Below are 21,150 nucleotides of genomic sequence, written 5' to 3'. Positions count from 1 at the left end.
GCATCAGCTGCGCAAAAGTGGGGTTGTGATGGAAACGTGAATGAGGATGTGTTCAACCCTCAGTTCTGAAGCGTCTCTCTTCCGTTTGTTGTGTTGCTTTAAAAGTGTGCTTTGTGTAGCCTAATAGCAAATCTACCCAGGATCGGATCCACTCTTTGCGTCCGTGGACTACACCTCCGTTGGTTTTTGTGGCCTTTCTCTGCTGGAGATCTGTCTGCGGATTGGCTTGTCTGACTGACCGACTAACTACAACCTTTTTTGTATACGATATTTCATTTGTTTTGGTGTGATATATACCGTGATGATTTATGTAGTTAGTTGTAGTTGAGGACTTATTGAGATGTGTGGTAAAAAAAAAAATATTTTGATTGTATGATTGACACTGGTATGAACGGACAAACACACAAAAGAATAGTTGTTTTGTAAATTCTTTCCAATGTTTTTAAGGGTTTATGAAAAGTGTATTTCCATCCTGACTTTTACATGAGTCCTTTGTATTGGTGTAGACTTGACGGACCAGATGGGACTCATTCCCTCCCAAACCAAAAGGAGAAACCAATATTTTCTCTGGTAGGAACAACATACCTGGCGTCCCTATAAACGATAACCTCAAGTCAAAACCGTTACAGTCCGAACACTTTCCGAATGCACTGTATATAACTAATAGGTTACCTGAATGAACCTACAGCAGCCAAGGTGATAACGGCTGGGGGGCATTTTGGCTTGTTTTGCTATTCTCCAAATAGCATTTTTAGAGATTGTTTAATTATATAGAAATGCAGTAAAATGAGCTTCAACATTGTAATTTATCCTCTTGAAAGGCTGGTCCCGTATGCGGGATCAACATCCAGTGAAAAATCAGAGCGCCATATTCATAACCTAACCATAACCAAATGTAATATTTTTTTTTCTTCTCAAACATAGGACTATTTTACACCGTTTTTATAGATGCACTACTCCTGAATCGAACCACGTTGTCCGATTTTCAAAAAGGCTTTACAGCGATAGCAAAACATTACATTATGTTAGGAGAGTACATCGTCAAAATAGCCACACCGCCATTTTCCGACCAACCACATGCATCACAAATAACCAAAAAACAGCTAAATGAAGCACTAACCTTTGACAATCTTCATCAGATGACACTCCTAGGACATCATGTTACACAATACATGCATTCTTTTGTTCGATAAAGTTCATATTTATATATAAAAACAGCATTTTACATCGGCGCGTGACGTTCAGAAAATATTTTCCCTCAAATGCATCCGGTGGATCAGCGTTACAATTTACTAAATTACTATTCGAAAACATTTTTAAAATGTAATATTGTCATTCAAAGAATTATAGATTAACATCTCGTGAATGCAACCGCATTGCCAGATTTAAAAATAACTTTACTGGGAAATCACACTTTGCAATAAAAGGGGATGCTATGCTCAGAAAAATAGGCTAGGCGATACAGGTTAGCGCCATCTTGGAACCATCTAAAATCAGATATACTATTGTAAATATTCCCCTACCTTTGATTATCTTCATCAGAAGGCACTTCCAGGTATCCCAGGTCCACAACAAATGTAGTTTTGTTCGAAAAAGTTAATAATTTATGTCCCAATAGCTTCTTCTTGTTAGCGCGTTCCGAAGGCTACTCAAAATGTACTGTAGCGCGCGGGACTTGTCGTCAAGAATGTGCAAAAAATATTTATTTAAGTTCGTATTAATGTTGTATAACATAAATCTTTAGGGCCTTTTTCAACCAGAGCTTCAATAATATTCAAGGGGGACGATTGCATTGTCTTACTAAATGTTTCGAAAGGGGAGGGTAGCCATGGGCACCCGCGTCATAGTAGTAAATGGCCCTCCCCCTGTGACCAACTTCCAAAGCCTCTCTTTGGGTCAGTTTCTACCATAGAAGACTCAAACCACTTTGTAAAGACTGTTGACATCTAGTGGAAGCCTTAGGAAGTGCTCAATGAATCCTAACTCAAGGTGTGTTTTATAGGCAAAGTGCTGAAGGTGAGTCCACAAATCAGATTTCCACTTCCTGTTAGGATCTGTCTCGGGGTTTTGACTGCCATATGAGTTCTGTTATACTCACAGACACCATTCAAGCAGTTTTAGAAACTTTAGGGTGTTTTCTATCCAAATCTACTAATTATATGCATATCCTAGCTTCTGAGTTTGAGTAGGAGGCCATTTAAAATGGGCACATATTTTTTTCAAAATTCGCTGTAGCACCCCCTATCCTTAAGGAGCTATAAGAGGTTTTATGCGGTCACCCCTAATGTGTGTGTCTGAGAGAGAGAGAGAGCCTGAGTAGATTTACACAGCATAGGATCTCCAGTGGCTCTCACGATCATTAATGTAATACGCCAGCCCGCCAGCCCGCCAGCCAGCCAGCCAGCCAGCCCAGAGCAGAAAGCTTTTACTACAGTGTCAGCCGGTACCAAACTCTACCCCCCCCCCTGTATTAACCCTGCTGTAGTCTGTTCCACACTCACTGAACTCACTGATCCCAGTATGTCCCAAATGATACCCTTATCCCTGTATAGAAAATAGGGTGCCATTTCATACGCGGACTAAGTCTCACTGGCTCTCTCCGTCAAAACTATTCCTCTCAGAACAGCAATCTGGGACCTTTACCAAAAAAACATATCACAGGGTTACTGAGTGACTCTGGCACCAGTAGCTGACTGACTGAGGAATGTTAGAAAGCTGTTTACGGGTCAGTACCGCTCAATAGAACTACTGCTTCATTCTGTAGTTTACACCGTGAGGCTCTCAGGAAACCAGGGTCGGTACCTCTCAATAGAACTACTGCTTCATTCTGTAGTTTACACCGTGAGGCTCTCAGGAAACCAGGGTCGGTACCTCTCAGTAGAACTACTGCTTCATTCTGTAGTTTACACCGTGAGGCTCTCAGGAAACCAGGGTCGGTACCTCTCAGTAGAACTACTGCTTCATTCTGTAGTTTACACCGTGAGGCTCTCAGGAAACCAGGGTCGGTACCTCTCAGTAGAACTACTGCTTCATTCTGTAGTTTACACCGTGAGGCTCTCAGGAAACCAGGGTCGGTACCTCTCAGTAGAACTACTGCTTCATTCTGTAGTTTACAACCGTGAGGATCTCAGGAAACCAGGGTCGGTACCTCTCAATAGAACTACTGCTTCATTCTGTAGTATACACCGTGAGGCTCTCAGGAAACCAGGGTCGGTACCTCTCAATAGAACTACTGCTTCATTCTGTAGTTTACACATTAAGAGACGTGGCTGAGGGGTATAACATTCACATTAAGAGACGTGGCTGAGTGGTAAAACATTCACATTAAGAGACGTGGCTGAGGGGTAAAACATTCACATTAAGAGACGTGGCAGAGGGGTAAAACATTCACATTAAGAGACGTGGCAGAGGGGTAAAACATTCACATTAAGAGACGTGGCTGAGGGGTATAACATTCACATTAAGAGACGTGGCTGAGGGGTAAAACATTCACATTAAGAGACGTGGATGAGGGGTAAAACATTCACATTAAGAGACGTGGCTGAGGGGTAAAACATTCACATTAAGAGACGTGGATGAGTGGTAAAACATTCACATTAAGAGACGTGGCTGAGTGGTAAAACATTCACATTAAGAGACGTGGCTGAGGGGTAAAACATTCACATTAAGAGACGTGGCTGAGGGGTAAAACATTCACATTAAGAGACGGGGATGAGTGGTAAAACATTCACATTAAGAGACGTGGCTGAGGGGTAAAACATTCACATTAAGAGACGTGGCTGAGGGGTAAAACATTCACATTAAGAGACGTGGCTGAGGGGTAAAACATTCAAAGCTTCCCAACAGGAGACGGGGGTTTAATCGCCGGTTCTACCGCCTGTATCACCCTCTCAGGAAGTTGTCATGACCACTTCCTGTCTCTCTCTGCAGGTGGGCCTTTTGAGTGGTATCTGTCTGATCGTAGGAACAATGATCGGCTCCGGCATCTTCATCTCCCCTAAGGCAGTGCTGCTGGAAACGGGAGCCGTAGGACCATGTCTGTGTGTCTGGGCCGCCTGCGGGGTGCTGGCTACACTGGGTGAGGACACACACACACACCAACCCTGTCCTGGGTAATCTCTAACCAGTCACTAGTGGTGGGAAAGAATGATAGGAATCTCCTAAATCAGGAATGACCAAAGTGCCGAGGCCCCGTGTGAGAAGGGCCCCCGTGTGAGAAGGGCTGGAGATGCATCCCAGATGGCACCCTAATCCTATGGGCCTGGTCCTACTACCCCATAGGGCTCTGGTCTAAAGTAGGGCACTATATAGGTAATAGGGTTCCATTTGGGAGGTATACTGACTGTGAAAAGGATTGTGTCAGTGTGTTCAGGAACATGGACATAGTGCACCTAACATGAACCCTGCTGAGCTATTTAGAGGCTAGGAGGGAATTCCTCTCCCAACATGAACCCTGCTGATTTATTAAGAGGCTAGGAGGGTATTCCTCTCCCAACATGAACCCTGCTGATTTATTGAGAGGCTAGGATGGAATTCCTCTCTGTCTGGGTCAGCTAATCTCAGCATCCAGAAACAAATTTCTGACCAGCTACTGGTTAACGTCGGTCACTAGTGCAGGGCTGTTATACCCAATTCCCAGACCGCAGTGTCTACGGGTTTTCACTCTTTCTCTGCTCCAAAAATTACGCCAGAACGGAAGGCAGATGTTTTACGTGCCCCAAACCGATAGCTTTTTTTTGTTTGTTTATCTGCGTTGTTTGTAACTTATTTTTGTACATAATGTTGCCGCTACTGTCTCTTATGACCGAAAATAACTTCTCGACATCAGGACTGAGATTACTCACCACGGACTGGCAGAATCCTTTTTCTTCTTTCACGACTCTGACGAGGCGGAGGATATAGGGCTCCCTCGGGAACAGGCCCCGACCCCGGTGATCTGCGTGAAGAGGAGGCGGAGAAAGAGAGGCCGGAGTGCGGGCTACCTTCTGAGGAGTAGGAGGCGATCGAATAAACCCCCACTTCCCTCAATTCTGCTCGCAAACATGCAATCTTTGGACAATAAAATGGACGAGTTATTGGGAAGATTAAACTACCAACGGGACATTAAAAACTGTAACATCTTATGCTTCACGGAGTTGTGGCTGATCGACGATAATATCAACATACAGCTGGCTGGTTATACGATGTACCGGCAGGATAGAACAGCGGCGTCTGGTAAGACACGGGGCGGCGGACTATGCATTTTTGCAAACAACAGCTGGTGCACGATATCTAAGGAAGTCTCCAGCCATTGCTCACTTGAGGTAGAGTTTCTCATGATAAGCTGCAGACTACATTACCTACCGAGAGAGTTTAAGTCTATATTCTTTGTAGCTGTTTACATACCACCACAGTCAGAGGCTGGCACCAAGACAGCATTGAATGATCTGTATTCCGCCATAAGCAAACAAGAAAATGCTCACCCAGAGGCGGTGCTCCTAGTAGCCGGGGACTTTAACCTCTTACATCTAGACGTTCCGCTAGCGGAACACCTGCTCCAATATCCAATGATGGGCGTGGCGTGAAATATAAATTCCTCTAAAATCCAAAAACTTCCATTTTTCAAACATATGACTATTTTACAGCATTTTAAAGACAAGACTCTCGTTAATCTAACCACACTGTCCGATTTCAAAAAGGCTTTACAGCGAAAGCAAAACATTAGATTATGTCAGCAGAGTACCCAGCCAGAAATAATCAGACACCCATTTTTCAAGCTAGCATATAATGTCACAAAAAACAAAACCACAGCTAAATGCAGCACTAACCTTTGATGATCTTCATCAGATGACAACCCTAGGACATTATGTTATACAATACATGCATGTTTTGTTCAATCAAGTTCATATTTATATCAAAAATCAGCTTTTTTACATTAGCATGTGACGTTCAGAACTAGCATACCCCCCGCAAACATCCGGTGAATTTACTAAATTACCCACGATAAACATTCACAAAAAACATAACAATTATTTTAAGAATTATAGATACAGAACTCCTCTATGCACTCGATATGTCCGATTTTAAAATAGATTTTCGGTGAAAGCACATTTTGCAATATTCTCAGTAGATAGCCCAGCCATCACGGCTAGCCGTTTAGCCCTGATCAAACTCCGATTTACTATTACAAAAGTTTGATTACCTTTGTTGTCTTCGTCAGAATGCACTCCCAGGACTGCTACTTCAATAACAAATGTTGGTTTGGTCCAAAATAATACATCGTTATATCCGAATAGCGGCGTTTTGTTCGTGCGTTCCAAGACACTATCCAAAATGGTAAATTAGGGTCGCGAGCATGGCGCAATTCGTGACAAAAGATTTCTAAATATTCCATTACCGTACTTCGAAGCATGTCAACCGCTGTTTAAAATCCATTTTTATGCCATTTTTCTCGTAAAAAAGCGATAATAAACAGAGGAAAGAAAACAAAGCTTTCGGGTCGACGCGGGCACGAGCCTGAGTCTCACAGTACTGTAACCAGCCACTACCCAAACGCGCAACTTTGTTTCAACCAGAGCCTGCAAAGCCACGATTCAGCATTTTGCCGCCTTCTGAGAGCCCATGTGAGCCGTAGAACGTGTCACGTAAGAGCCGAGATCCCATGTAATGGATAGAGATAATCAACAAGGCCAAGAAATGGTCAGACAGGGTACTTCCTGTACAGAATCTTCTCAGGTTTTGGCCTGCCAAATGAGTTCTGTTATACTCACAGACACCATTCAAACATTTTTAGAAACTTTGGAGTGTTTTCTATCCAAAGCTAATAATTATATGCATATTCTAGTTTCTGGGCAGGAGTACTTATCAGATTAAATCGGGTACGTTTTTTATCCGTCCGTGAAAATACTGCCCCCTAGCCATAACAGAGTAATGCATGGAAACTTAAACTGATGTTACCTAATTTCTATCAAGATGTTAAATGTGCAATTGGATTCATCATTGGCTTCATCAATAAGTACATCGATGACGTCGTCCCCTCAGTGACAGTACGTACATACCCCAACCAGAAACCAAGAATTATAGGCAGCATCCGCACTGAGCTAAAGGCTAGAGCTGCTGCTTTCAAGGAGCGGGACTCTAACCCGGAAGCTTATAAGAAATCCTGCTATACCCTCCAACGAACCATCAAACCGTCAATACAGGACTAAGATCGAGTCTGACGTTCGTCTGATGTGGCAGGGCCTGCAAACCATTAGACTACAAAGGGAAGCACAGCCGAGATCCTCAACACAGGGGCGCCTCAGGGGTGCGTGCTCAGCCCCTTCCTGTACTCCCTGTTCACTCATGACTGCATGCCCAGGCACAACTCCAACACCATCATTACATTTTCCGATGACACAACAGTGGTAGGCCTCATCACCGACAACAACGAGACAGCCTATAGTGAGGAGGTCAGAGACCTGGCCGTGTGGTGCCAGGACAACAACCTCTCCCTCAACGTGATCATGGAGATGATTGTGGACTACAGGAAAAAGAGGACCCGAGCACGCCCCCATTCTCATCTACGGGGCTGCAGTTGAGCAGGTTGAGAGCTTGAAGTTCCTAGGTGTCCACATCACCAACAGACTTACATAGTCCAAGTACACCATGACAGTCGTGAAGAGGGTACGACAAAATCTATTCCCCCTCAGGGGACTGAAAAGATTTGGCATGAGTCCTCAGGTTCTCAAAAAGTTCTAAATCTGCACCATCGAGAGCATCCTGACTGGTTGCATCACTGCCTGGTATGGCAACTGCTCGGCAACCGACCGCAAGTCACTACAGAGGGTAGTGCGAACAGCCCAGTACATCACTGGGGCCAAGCTTCCTGCCATCCAGGACCTCTATACCAGGCGGTGTCAGAGGAAGGCCTTGAAAATTGTCAAAGACTCCAGCCACCCTAGTCATAGACTTTTCTCTCTGCTACCACACGGCAAGCGGTACCAGAGCACCAAGTCTAGGTCCAAGAGGCTTCTAAACAGCTTTTACCCCCAAGCCATAAGAATCCTGAACATCTAGTCAAATGGCTACCCAGACTATTCGCATTGCCCCCCCCCTATCCACACTACTGCCACTCTCTGTTGTCATCTATGCATAGTCACTTTAATTACCTCTACCTACATGTACATACTACCTCAACTAACCGGTGCCCCGGCACATTGACTCTGTACCAGCACCCCCCGGTATATATTGTTATTTTTTTACTGCTCCTCTTTAATTACTTGTTGCTTTTATCTCTTATTCTTATCCATATTTTTTGAAACTGCACTGTTGTTGAGGGGCTCGTAAGTAAGGATTTCACTGTAAGGTCTACACCTGTTGTATTCGGCGCATGTGATTAATAACATTTGATTGATCAATTAAGACCTAGACAACCAGGTGAGTTTCTAACTGGTCAATTTTCTTGGTCTTAATTGATTAGTTAAGAACTCACCTGGTTGTCTAGGTCTTAATTGATTAGTTAGGAACTCACCTGGTTGTCTAGGTCTTAATTGATTAGTTAGGAACTCACCTGGTTGTCTAGGTCTTAATTGATTCGTTAGGAACTTACCTGGTTGTCTTGGTCTTAATTGGACAAATTGAAAGGAAATCCCCTGAAGCAGCAGTAGGACTAGTGTCAACTGTCTGTCTCTGAGCCTGTCTGTCTGCCTGCAGGGGCGCTGTGCTACGCGGAGCTGGGCACCATGATCACTAAGTCTGGAGGGGAATACCCGTACTTAATGGAAGCCTTTGGGTCAGTGATTGCCTACCTCTACTCATGGAGCACCATCATGGTTCTAAAGCCCTCCTCCTTCGCCATCATCGCCCTAAGCTTCGCAGAGTACGCCTCCACGCCGTTCTACCCAGGATGCACTCCTCCCATTGTTGTCACCAAGTGCCTGGCTGCAGTGTGCATACGTGAGTGTGAATACTTCTAGAATTATGAAAAATCCTAGTAGAAAACAATTGGCATGCACTTCCTGAATGGACTGAATTAAAACCATGGCTCTTTCTAAATGTTCTTTCCTCGCATCCAATCATATTGGAGGAGAAGATCCAAGGTCCCTCCCCTCTGACCATCTTCTCCAATACCTTTGAGAAGAGAGGATGCTTGGGATCCAGTAAAGATTAATTTAAAAAAAGCCATGACTTGACCCCCACCGTCCTCTTCCTGCTTGTGTTCTTCTCCTCCTCCTCTTCCTCCTTTTCTCCTCCTCTTCCCCTTTTCTCCTCCTCTTCCCCATCTTCTCCTCCTCCTTCTCTTCCTCCCGCCTCCTCCGCCTCCTGCTCCTCTAGTATCCTAGACTAGATACAATCAATTGTTGTTCTTCAGTTGAGCAAGGCTCTTAACCCCTGAACTGCTCACCAGGCACTACAGTAGCACTACACTAGTAGCTGCTCATTATTCCAGTCTCGTTCGTGCATGTGTGCGTATCGGAGGGGTTGACTACAGCAGAAGACCAAATTCTGTCTCGTATGGATTAATAATATATTCCTCCTTCCTTCCTTCCTCCCCTTCCTCCTCCTCCAGTTGTGATAGTGTTGGTGAACTGTCTCAGTGTGAAGCTAGCTAGCTATGTCCAGAACTTCTTCACTGCAGCCAAGCTTCTCATCATCCTGGTCATCGTAGTGGCAGGAATCGTCCTCTTGGCACAAGGTTGGTACTTTACACATTCTGTCTGTCTGCCAAATGGCACCCTATTCCCTTTATAGTATAGTCGTGGCCAAAAGATGTGAGAATGACACAAATATTAATTTTCACAAAGTTTGCTGCTTCAGTGTCTTTAGATATTTTTGTCAGATGTTACTATGGAATACTGAAGTATAATTACAAGCATTTCATAAGTGTCAAAGGCTTTTATTGACAATTACATGAAGTTGATGCAAAGAGTCAATATTTGCAGTGTTGACCCTTCTTTTTCAAGACCTCTGCAATCCGCCCTGGCATGCTGTAAATTAACTTCTGGGCCACATCCTGACTGATGGCAGCCCATTCTTGCATAATCAATGCTTGGAGTTTGTCAGAATTTGTGGGTTTTTGTTTGTCCACCCGCCTCTTGAGGATTGACCACAAGTTCTCAATGGGATTAAGGTCTGGGGAGTTTCCTGGCAATGGACCAAAAATAACGATGTTTTGTTCCCCGAGCCACTTAGTTATCACTTTTGCGTTAGGTGCTCCATCATGCTGGAAAAGGCATTGTTCGTCACCAAACTCTTACTGGATGGTTGGGAGAAGTTGCTCTCGGAGGATGTGTTGGTACCATTCATTATTCATGGCTGTGTTCTTAGGCAAAATTGTGAGTGAGCCCACTCCCTTGGCTGAGACGCAACCCCACACATGAATGGTCTCAGGATGCTTTACTGTTGGCATGACACAGGACTGATGGTAGAGCTCACCTAGTCTTCTCCGGACAAGCTTTTTTCCGGATGCCCCAAACAAATTGTAAAGGGATTCATCAGAGAAAATGACTTTACCCCAGTCCTCAGCAGTCCAGTCCCTGTACCTTTTGCAGAATATCAGTCTGTCCCTGATATTTTTCCTGGAGAGAAGTGGCTCCCTTGCTGCCCTTCTTGACACCAGGCCATCCTCCAAAAGTCTTCGCCTCACTCTGCGTGCAGATGCACTCACACCTGCCTGCTGCCATTCCTGAGCAAGGTCTGTACTGGTGGTGCCCCGATCCCGCAGCTGTATCAACTTTAGGAGACGGTCCTGGCGCTTGCTGGACTTTTTTGGGTGCCCTGAAGCCTTCTTCACAACAATTGAACCGCTCTCCTTGAAGTTCTTGATGATCCAATAATTGGTTGATTTAGGTGCAATCTTACTGGCAGCAATATCCTTGCCTGTGAAGCCCTTTTTGTGCAAAGCATTGATGACGGCACGTGTTTCCTTGCAGGCAACCAAGGATGACAGACGATGAACAATGATTCCAAGCACCACTCTCCTTTTGAAGCTTCCAGTCTGTTATTCAAACTCAATCAGCATGACAGAGTGATCTCCAGCCTTGTCCTCGTCAACACTCACACCTGTGTTAACGAGAGAATCACTGACATGATGTCAGCTGGTCCTTTTGTGGCAGGGCTGAAATGCAGTGGAAATGTTTTTTGGGGGATTCAGTTCATTTGCATGGTAAAGAGGGACTTTGCAATTAATTGCAATTCATCTGATCACTCTTCATAACATTCTGGAGTATATGCAAATTGCAATCATACAAACTGAGGCAGCAGACTTTGTGAAAATTAATATTTGTGTCATTCTCAACTTTTGGCCACGACTGTACACTTCTTTAGACCGGAGCCCTATGGCACCCTATTCCCTATATAGTGCACTACTTTAGACCAGAGCACTATGGCCTGCATCAAAAGTAGGACACTAGTCTACCCTATCCCTCAGAACCCCTCAGAGCCATTTTTATATTTACATTTTAGTCATTTAGCAGACGCTCTTATCCAGATCGACTTACAGTAGTGAATGCATACATTTCATAAATATTTTTCTCCGTACTGGCCCCCCGTGGGAATCGAACCCACAACCCTGGTGTTGCAAACACCATGCTCTACCAACTAAGCCACCCGGGTTAACCTGATCCTCAGAGCCCTAAGGATCCCTCAGAGCCCTAAGGATCCCTCAGAGCCCTAAGGATCCCTCAGAGCCCTAAGGATCCCTCAGAGCACTAAGGATCCCTCAGAGCACTAAGGATCCCTCAGAGCCCTGTAGATCCTGGTCAAAAGTAGGGCACTTCTGTATAGAATAGGGTACCATTTGGGATGAAAACTTTGCCCACCCTGTATTATCATGCGGAAGTTTTTACCGTAATACTTTTGGGTACCCCCTATGGGCCCTGGTCAAAAGTATGAATATTAAAATGTATATACTGTCACGTTTGTGTCCAGGAAACACTGAGAATCTGTCCAACCCATTTGAAGGAGCCTCAACCTCCTTTGGATCCATTGGACTGGCGTTTTACAACGGGCTCTGGGCCTACGATGGATGGTAAGACTACACCTGCATCCCAAATGGCACCCTACTTCCTATATAGGTCACTACTTTTGTACTCTAGTCAGGGGGGCCCGTAGTGCTCTAGTCAGGGGGGCCCGTAGTGCTCTAGTCAGGGGGGCCCGTGGCGCTCTAGTCAGGGGGGGCCCGTGGCGCTCTACTCAGGGGGGGCCCGTGGCGCTCTAGTCAGGGGGGGCCCGTGGCGCTCTAGTCAGGGGGGGCCCGTGGCGCTCTAGTCAGGGGGGCCCGTGGCGCTCTAGTCAGGGGGGCCCGTGGCGCTCTAGTCAGGGGGGCCCGTAGCGCTCTAGTCAGGGGGGGCAGTAGCGCTCTAGTCAGGGGGGGGCAGTAGCGCTCTAGTCAAGCCTATAATGCTCTAGTCTAAAGTAGTCCACTAAGTAGGGGATCAGGTACCATTGGGGATGCATCCTATCACTTCCTCAATAAAACAGTTTTATGGTTTTGAGATTTCTGTTTTGAATGTCAACACAACCTGTTTAAAAGTGGGTCATTAAACATGTGTTGTCTCTCAGGAATCAGCTGAACTTTATAACAGAGGAGCTGGAAAACCCATACAGGTGAGTGTCCATACAGCTGACATTTACCGTGCGTCCAAAATGGCGCCCTGTTCCCTGATGGGGCCCTGGTCAACAGTAGTGCACTATGTAAGGAACAGGGTGCCATTTGGGACGCAGCCTTACTGAGCCTGGATTTCCACTGTCATTCATCAGAGACTCCTGTCCAAAGTGACTACCAGTGCAGTGAGTGCCTCTTATACTGCTCACTAGTAGCAGTGCGTGAGTAATATCACTGAGGAAGCCAAGCGTGGGTAATATCCCTGAGGAAGCCAGCCAATCGCGGGTAGTATCACTGAGGAAGCCAAGCGTGGGTAGTATCACTGAGGAAGCCAAGCGCGGGCAGTGACACTGAGGAAGCCAAGCGCGGGCAGTGACACTGAGGAAGCCAAGCGCGGGCAGTGACACTGAGGAAGCCAAGCGCGGGCAGTGACACTGAGGAAGCCAAGCGCGGGCAGTATCCCTGAGGAAGCCAAGCGCGGGCAGTATCCCTGAGGAAGCCAAGCGCGGGCAGTATCCCTGAGGAAGCCAAGCGCGGGCAGTATCCCTGAGGAACAAAAAGACAACAAAAAGACAACAGTCACACAGTGGAGGAATACATTCGTATGAACCACAAGTCCACAATTAAAGGAAATATTTCACGTAACAAACAGTTACATGACCTTCAGCACGTTCAAGCAAGTTAATGTTTCCCAACAGTTTACTAAACTAGTGATTTAGGAACCACAGAGTTACAGCAAGTCAACACAAAGACAACAGGAGCACTGCCTGAGCTATTCCTGTACCATTTAAACATCATCAAATCACCTGGGCTATAATCAGCTTAGTCTAACAAACCTAACCAGAACATAAACAACTTAGTCCAATCAACATGGCTAAATATCATGTGGCTGTCCATGGTACTGGTGTGTGTGTGTGTTGACTCACCCTATTTGTAGACTAGCTGAACACCAGTGCCATTCTCCTCTCTTTCATGTTTTCAACACGGTCTACGACTCTGTCAGAGAGAAGTACACGCTTTTAGTTTTTAGACTAGGCTACCTGGCTAAAATACATAGTAGACTAGCTTCCTCGCTGGGCAACAATGAACCAGCTAAGTTATTTAGCGAGTTAACGTGAGCCTAATATATCTAGGCTACATATTGAACATCAATCGTCTCAGGCCAGTGGCACAACGTGTGAATTTATGGCTAGATCAGAATCGCTGTTATAATCATTGGCCTGTACAGAGAATTAAGTAAAAAACCACAAGTCCAAATCTCCGTGTCCATCCATCCATCCATGGCTTATAGGAAAGGGCTGATTTAGCTAGCTAGCTACTGCATCAACACAAGCAGACCAGAAACAGACAAGTTTTTCAGACAATGATGACGTTTTTGCCTAGGATGTGATTTGATTGGTGTGAAGCCAAATCCAAAGTGGCTTCCCTTGGGGGTGGTTTTGCTGCACCAGAACTGTCCACAGTTGAGCTCATCTCAATCCTGATTGGCTAATTTATTTAATTTTTTTTAAATATCAAGGGAGGTCAAATGCTCGCTGGCGTCTGTCAATCAGTCATGAGTGTGGAGATTCATATCTCCCTCACCAGCTTTAAGCACCAGCTGTCAGAGCAGCTCACAGATCACTGCACCTGTACCATAGCCCATCTGTAAACAGCCCATCTATCTACCTCATCCCCATACTGTATTTATTTATTTATCTTTCTCCTTTGCACCCCAGTATCTCTACTTGCACATTCATCTTCTGCACATCTACCATTCCAGTGTTTAATTGCTATATTGTAATTACTTTGCCACCATGGCCTATTTATTGCCTTAACTCCCTTATCTTACCTCATTTGCACTCACTGTATATAGACTTTTTGTTTAATTTTTTTCTACTGTATTATTGACTATGTTTTGTTTATTCCATGTGTAACTCTGTGTTGTTGTATGTGTCGAATCGCTATGCTTTATCTTGGCCAGGTCGCAGTTGTAAATGAGAACTTGTTTCTCAACTAGCCGACCTGGTTAAATAAAGGTGAAGTAAATCATCTGCTGCGGCGGCAACATGTCATACTCATTTTGGCCAGACGGCATCAGATACATCTGCTACACATACTGAGACAGAGGGGCGCTGTTTCCCTCGCTAATTAAAATTTCTCAGATAATTTTCACACTGACTGACAGACACCTTCACCTTATCATTGGTGTCTTTGTTATCTACTGTAGTTATAGGTGTTGTCGTGTCTTTGGGGTACCATTAAACTGAACACATGTTTATCAATTAACTCCCTGTAATTATTATTATTACACAATTTAAACTGATTAATCGTTTAACTGTAATTAACTAGGAGATCGGGGCACCAAGGAAAATATTCAGTTTACAAAGTTATAATTTTTCTAATATAACTTTCCTATATTATAGTATAGGCCGATTATCTTCTGGTTTAAATGGTGTATTTTACCTCGCGTCCAGTCTCATTCCAAACGTCGTAAATTGTTTTCTGCACGAACCCAGTCTTCACTAAGTCATCCATACATCAATTGTCTTAATGATTTATTTACTAAACTAAGTAATTCACAGAAAGCATACAAACAGTAGTTATCGTTACAAAGAAATGGTAGAGTAATGTGCCCCAGTGGGCTAAACCGGCATGACGGCTTGTTAAACAAAAGGGGGGGGGCAGCGGAGAAGGCACAACAGAGTTGATAAATATTAACAATTGATATGCTAACCCTTTGCACATGAACGCTCACTCATTCGGGAACAATTGCAATCAATATATATTTATATTTTTTACATTTACAATTTAGTCATGTAGCAGACACTCTTATCCAGAGCAACTTACAGTAGTGAGTGCATACATTTCATACAGTACTGGTCCCCCGTGGGAATTGAACCCACAACCCTGGCATTGCAAACACCATGCTCTACCAACTGAGCCACACACTCAGTGTGTCGTTGGGATCCTTGTTGGAGAGTTTTTGTCCGGGTTCTCTCTCTCTCGGTTAGAATGGATCTTTCAAAGCGACATTCGTTCATATCATTATAGAATGTATGTTTCGTCGGTCTTCGCGTTCAATGATACTGAATTTCTAGCTGCAGACTAGCAATTAATATCAAAGACTTGTTATTATTCTGTCGGTATCGATAGTCTAAAAGTTTAACCATGTGGTATGGTTAAAGTTCAGTCGAGGAATGCATGGTCAAACCTTGGCTCTCTCTTCTGAGGTAAGCTGGTCTAAAGAAAGTAATTCTGGGTGGGAGTTTTATACTGAACATAGAAAAGGCTGTCACATGACGTCTTGTCCCGTCTGTGTCCCTGGGGGCGTGCCGATGACTGAGTTAAGCTTTGTACAGAAATACAATTCTCTCACATTAACATCAGTACATAGCATCTCAACACATTCCAAATAGCTTTAATCTTATTAAATCATTTTATACAACCATTAGATGTAAGTCTCATCGCTGAGGCTAGTATATAAACCTTAGTATGGTAATATGGCCATATTGTCTCTAATGAGCCTCACAACATTGTACCAAGTGGACCAGTTCGTAGCTGGATTCTTCACCAATCTTTTATACCTTCTCCAGAACATAAATGTCGTTCGGTTCTCCAATTCTGTGAGGTGGAAGAATCCTTTGTTCTCTCCATGAAACCACTCTGTCTCTTTATACTGGGGCCATGTGGCAGGACATTCCATTTGGAATTTACGACCGCCTTCACACAGCCTTGTGTCAGAAGTATAGAGGTCGGGGGATGGTGCATAGAAAATCCAGAGGGCAACGTCATGACACTGTGTACTATGTGTTGGTTGTAGTCTCTCTCTCACACTAACACTCTCTCTCTCTAACAGAAACCTTCCCCTGGCCATTATCATTGGTATTCCCCTGGTGTCTGTGTGCTATGTGCTGGTCAACATTGCCTACTTCAGCGCCATGACCCCTACGGAACTACTGCAGTCTCCCGCTGTCGCTGTGGTAAGAGGGTTGTCATGGAGACAGAGAGGGACGGAGACAGAGGAAGCCATTGGTTTGGCTCATATCATATCTCCCTTAGCAAGAACAAGATGCATTCTTTTCAACAACAAACAATTACATTTTATTTATTTTCTCCCCGTCTCCTGGGAGGGACTTGTTTGTGACCCTTAGACTTTTGGTGACAGAGTGCTGTACCCCCTGTCGTGGGTAGTCCCTGTGTTTGTCGTCTTCTCCACCTTCGGGGCGGCCAATGGGAGCTGCTTCACAGCCGGCAGGTAAATGGACAACTTAAGGAAGACATTTTTTTTTTGCTAATAAAATTGAATCAAGCAAATGTATTTTATAAAGCCCTTTTTATATCAGCAGTTGTCACAAATTGTTTAACAGATCTAATCTGCTTTTCTAAAATAACAGAGCACAAGCAGTGGTTAAAAATGGTGAAAAGAAAGCAAACAAAATTCAGGTTCAACATATTGGCAATATTATGTTAAACTAACATGTTTGTGCCCTGTCCCAACTTAGGCTGACCTATGTGGCAGGAAGAGAGGGTCACATGGTAAAGATCTTGTCCTATATCAGTCTGAAGCGTTACACTCCTTCCCCCGCCCTCATCTTCAATGTAAGTCAGAGATTCAGTGCCTTGCAAAAGTATTCATCCCACTTGGTGGTTTTTCCTATTTTGTTGCATTACAACCTGTAATTTAAATGGATTTTTATTTGGATTTCATGTAACGGACATAAACACAAAATAGCCCAGATTGGTGAAGTGAAATTAAATCTAACTTCTTCCAAAAAATTTGAAAAAATTAAAAAACAGAAAAGTGGTGTGTTCATATGTATTCACCCCCATTGCTATGAAGCCCCTAAATAAGATCTGGTGCAACCAATTACCTTCAGAAGTCACATAATTAATTAGATTGCACCCAGGTGGACCTTATTTAAGTGTCACATGATCTGTCACATGATCTCAGTATATATACACCTGTTCTGAAAGGCCACGGAGTTGGGCAACACCACCAAGCAAGCGGCACCATGAAGACCAAGGATCTCTCCAACAGGTCAGGGACAAAGTTGTGGAGAAGTACAGATCAGGGTTGGGTTACAAAAACATATCCTAAACTTTGAACATCCCATGGAGCACCATTAAATCCATTATTAAAAAATTGAAAGAATATGGCACCATAACAAACCTGCCAAGAGAGGGCCGCCCACCAAAACTCACGGGACCAGGCTAGGAGGGCATTAACCAGAGAGGAAACAAAGAGACCAAAGATTACCCTGAAGGAGCTACAAAGCTCCACAGCGGAGATTGGAGTATCTGTCCATAGGACCACTTTAAGCCGTACACTCCACAGACCTGGGCTTTATGGAAGTCTGGCCAGAAAAAAAGCCATTGCTTAAAGAAAAAAATAAGCAAACATGTTTGGTGTTCGCAAAAAGGCATGTGGGAGACTCCCCAAACATAAGGAAGAAGGTACTCTGGTCACATGAGACTAAAATTGAGGTTTTTAGGCATCAAGGAAAATGCTATGCCTGGCGCAAACCCAACACCTTTCATCACCCTGAGAACACCATCCCCACAGTGAAGCGTGGTGGCAGCATCATGCCATGGGGATATTTTTTCATCGGCAGGGACTGGGATACTGGTCTGATTTGAAGGAATGATGGATGGCGCTAAATACAGGGAAATTCTTGAGGGAATCCTTTTTCAGTCTTCCAGATATTTGAGACTGGGATGAAGGTTTACCTTCCAGCAGGACAATGACCCAAAGCATACTGCTAAAGCTATACTTGAGTGGTTTAAGGGGAAACATTTAAATGTCTTGGAATGTCCTAGTCAAAGGCCAGACCTCAATCCAATTGAGAATCTGTGGTATGACTTAAAGATTGCTGTACACCAGCGGAACCCATCCAACTTGAAGGAGCTGGAGCAGTTTTGCCTTTGAAAAATTGTCAAAAATCCCAGTGGCTAGATGTGCCAAGCTTATAGAGACATACTCCAAGAGACTTGTAGCTGTAATTGCTGCAAAAGGTGGCTCTATAAAGTATTGACTTTGGGGGGGTGAATAGTTATGCACACAAGTTTTCTGGGTTTTTTTTGGTCTTATTTCTTGTTTGTTTCACAAAAATAAATATTTTGCATCTTCAAAGTCGTGGGCATGTTGTGTAAATCAAATGATACAAACCCCACAAATATCGATTTTTTAATTCCAGAATGTAAGGCAAAAATAAATTGAAAAATGCCAACGGGGGTGAATACTCGCAAGCCACTTTATTACATGATGTCTCTATGTTGATCTCCTCACCTCAACTCTACCCAGCTCATTAGACTCTAACTCAACTCTACCCAGCTCATTGTTCTCTAACTCAACTCTACCCAGCTCATTGTACTCTAACTCAGCTCAGTCTACTCTAATAGCCAAATATGACCATGACATGACTGAATGTTGAGTCCTGTGTGTGTTAATAAGGATATTATAGTTTTATGTTTTTAGATTCGTTTTTATTTCTATTAGTTTAAAGATTTTTATGTGAAATTCAGTTTAGTTTGTTCGTTTTCAGATCCACCCCAGCTAGCATTTGGTTCCTTGGATGTTGTCAGAACATGTTTTTGGTTTCCCCATTTGTTCTGGGAACGAAGCCGTACATTTCTTGAAAAGTAAAACTGAATGTTTTTCAAGGTTCTGAGAACGGAGGTGAAAATTATACCTGTTCTGGGAACGTACATTTTTAGGTTGAAGGGAAGTTCTGAGAATGTTTTACTCTGGTTCCAGGGAGGTTCTGAGAATGTTTTGTTATGGTGCCCTGAAAGTTTTCCTAGGATTTATTAACACTGAGAGCGGCCTCCCGAGTGGGGCAGCTGTTTTAGGCACTGCATAGCAGTGCTTGAGGCATCACTACAGACCTGGGTTCGATCTCAGTGACCGGGAGTCCCATGAGGCGGTGCACAATTGGCCCAGCATCGTCCGGGTTATGGGAGGTTTTGGCCGGCCGGGATTATCCTTGTCCCATCGCGCTCTAGCAACTCATTGTGGCGGGCACCTTCAAGCTGACTTCGGTCGCCAGCTGGACGGTGTTTCCTCCGACACATTGGCTTCCGTGTTAAGCGAGCAGTGTGGCAAGAAGCAATCCGGGTTGGCAGGGTCGTGTTTCGGTTAACATGATTTTTTTTTATGACTACCTCATCTTTGCACCCCACAATGTAAGGTCCCTCAGTCGAGCAGTGAATTTCAAACACAGATTCAACCACAAAGACCTTGGAGGTTTTGCAATGCCTCGCAAAGAAGGACCCCTATTGGTAGATGAGTAAAAATGTAAAAAAAAGCAGATATTGAATATCCCTTTGAGCATGGTGAAGTTATTAATTACACTTTGGATGGTGTATCAATACACCTAGTCACTACAAAGATACAGGCGTCCTTCCTAACTCAGTTGCCGGAGAGGAAGGAAACCGCTCAGGGATTTCACAATGAGGCCAATGGTGACTTTAAAACAGAGTTTAACAACAACATTGCAGTTACTCCACAATACTAACCTAAATTACATTGAAAACAAGGAAGCCTGTACAGAAAAAATATTCCTAAACATACATCCTGTTTGCAATAAGGCACTAACGTAAAACTGCAAAAAATGTTGCTAAGAACTGAACTTTATGTCCTGAAAACAAAGCGTTATGTTTGGGGCAAATCGAAAACATCACATGACTGAGCACCACTCTTCATATTTTCAAGCATGGTGGTGGCTGCATCATGTTAAAACTTCTTCGGGATCGGTTACCCTTCCACGGGATGGTTGAGCTAATGTAGGCTAATGCGATTAGCATGAGGTTGTAAGTAACAAGAACATTTCCCAGGACAACTTTTGAACAGAAATGCAATGGTTTATTTGTTCAGTCTAAGACTTTGCACATACACTGCTGCCATCTAGTGGCGAAAATCTAAATTGCAGCTGGGCTGGAATAATACATGATGGCCTTTCTCTTGCATTTCAAAGATGATGGTACAAAAGAACGGGTGTTTTTTTCTTTGTATTCTCATAAAAAATTGATAATATTCCGACCGGGAATCTGCGTTTAGGTAAACAGACGAAAGAAAATAAAGCATTCGGTCGACTCGGGCACGCGCCTAAGCCCATAGTACTCTGATCGGCCACTTGCCAAACGCGATAAAGTGTTTCAGCCAGAGGCTGCCTCGATATCGTTCAGCTTTTTCCCGGGTTCTGAGAGCCTATGGGAGCCGTAGGAAGTGTCACGTTATTGCAAAGATCCTCAGTCTTCAATAAAAAGAGCCAAGATGAAACACAACTTGTCAGACAGGCCACTTCCTGCATGGAATCTTCTCAGGTTTTGGCCTGCCATATGAGTTCTGTTATACTCAGACACCATTCAAACAGTTTTAGAAACTTTAGGGTGTTTTCAATCCAAAGCTAATAATTATATGCATATTCTAGTTACTGGGCAGGAGTAGTAACCAGATTTAAATCGGGTACGTTTTTTTATCCGGCCGTGTCAATACTGCCCCCTAGCCCTAACAGGTTAAAATCTGACATAGCGATTGCATAAAGGAGTTCTGTATCTATAATTCTTTGAAATAATTGTTATGTATTTTGTCAATGTTTATGATG

General features: G+C 43.9%; 1 protein-coding gene across 11 annotated transcripts in view; it reads left to right on the top strand.

Moving 5' to 3' along the window:
• Positions 1-21,150, top strand: part of bat1 (HLA-B associated transcript 1) — a 239,063-nt gene that overhangs the window by 214,497 nt on the left and 3,416 nt on the right. For all 11 annotated transcript variants that reach the window (XR_014382776.1, XR_014382775.1, XM_045707951.2 and 8 more), the window contains 8 exon segments: positions 3,931-4,078; positions 8,674-8,916; positions 9,530-9,655; positions 11,890-11,989; positions 12,523-12,567; positions 16,404-16,527; positions 16,699-16,802; positions 17,050-17,146. Coding sequence is in view for 9 of the 11 variants with exons in the window: in XM_045707951.2 (XP_045563907.1) it covers positions 3,931-4,078; positions 8,674-8,916; positions 9,530-9,655; positions 11,890-11,989; positions 12,523-12,567; positions 16,404-16,527; positions 16,699-16,802; positions 17,050-17,146 (987 nt within the window). In the remaining 2 variants the exon portion in view is untranslated.

This window comes from Salmo salar, chromosome 26 (genome assembly GCF_965601325.2).
Source record: "Salmo salar chromosome 26, fSalSal1, whole genome shotgun sequence".
In the NCBI taxonomy this organism is placed as follows: domain Eukaryota; kingdom Metazoa; phylum Chordata; class Actinopteri; order Salmoniformes; family Salmonidae; genus Salmo; species Salmo salar.
This window is presented reverse-complemented; position numbering and strand designations above follow the sequence as displayed.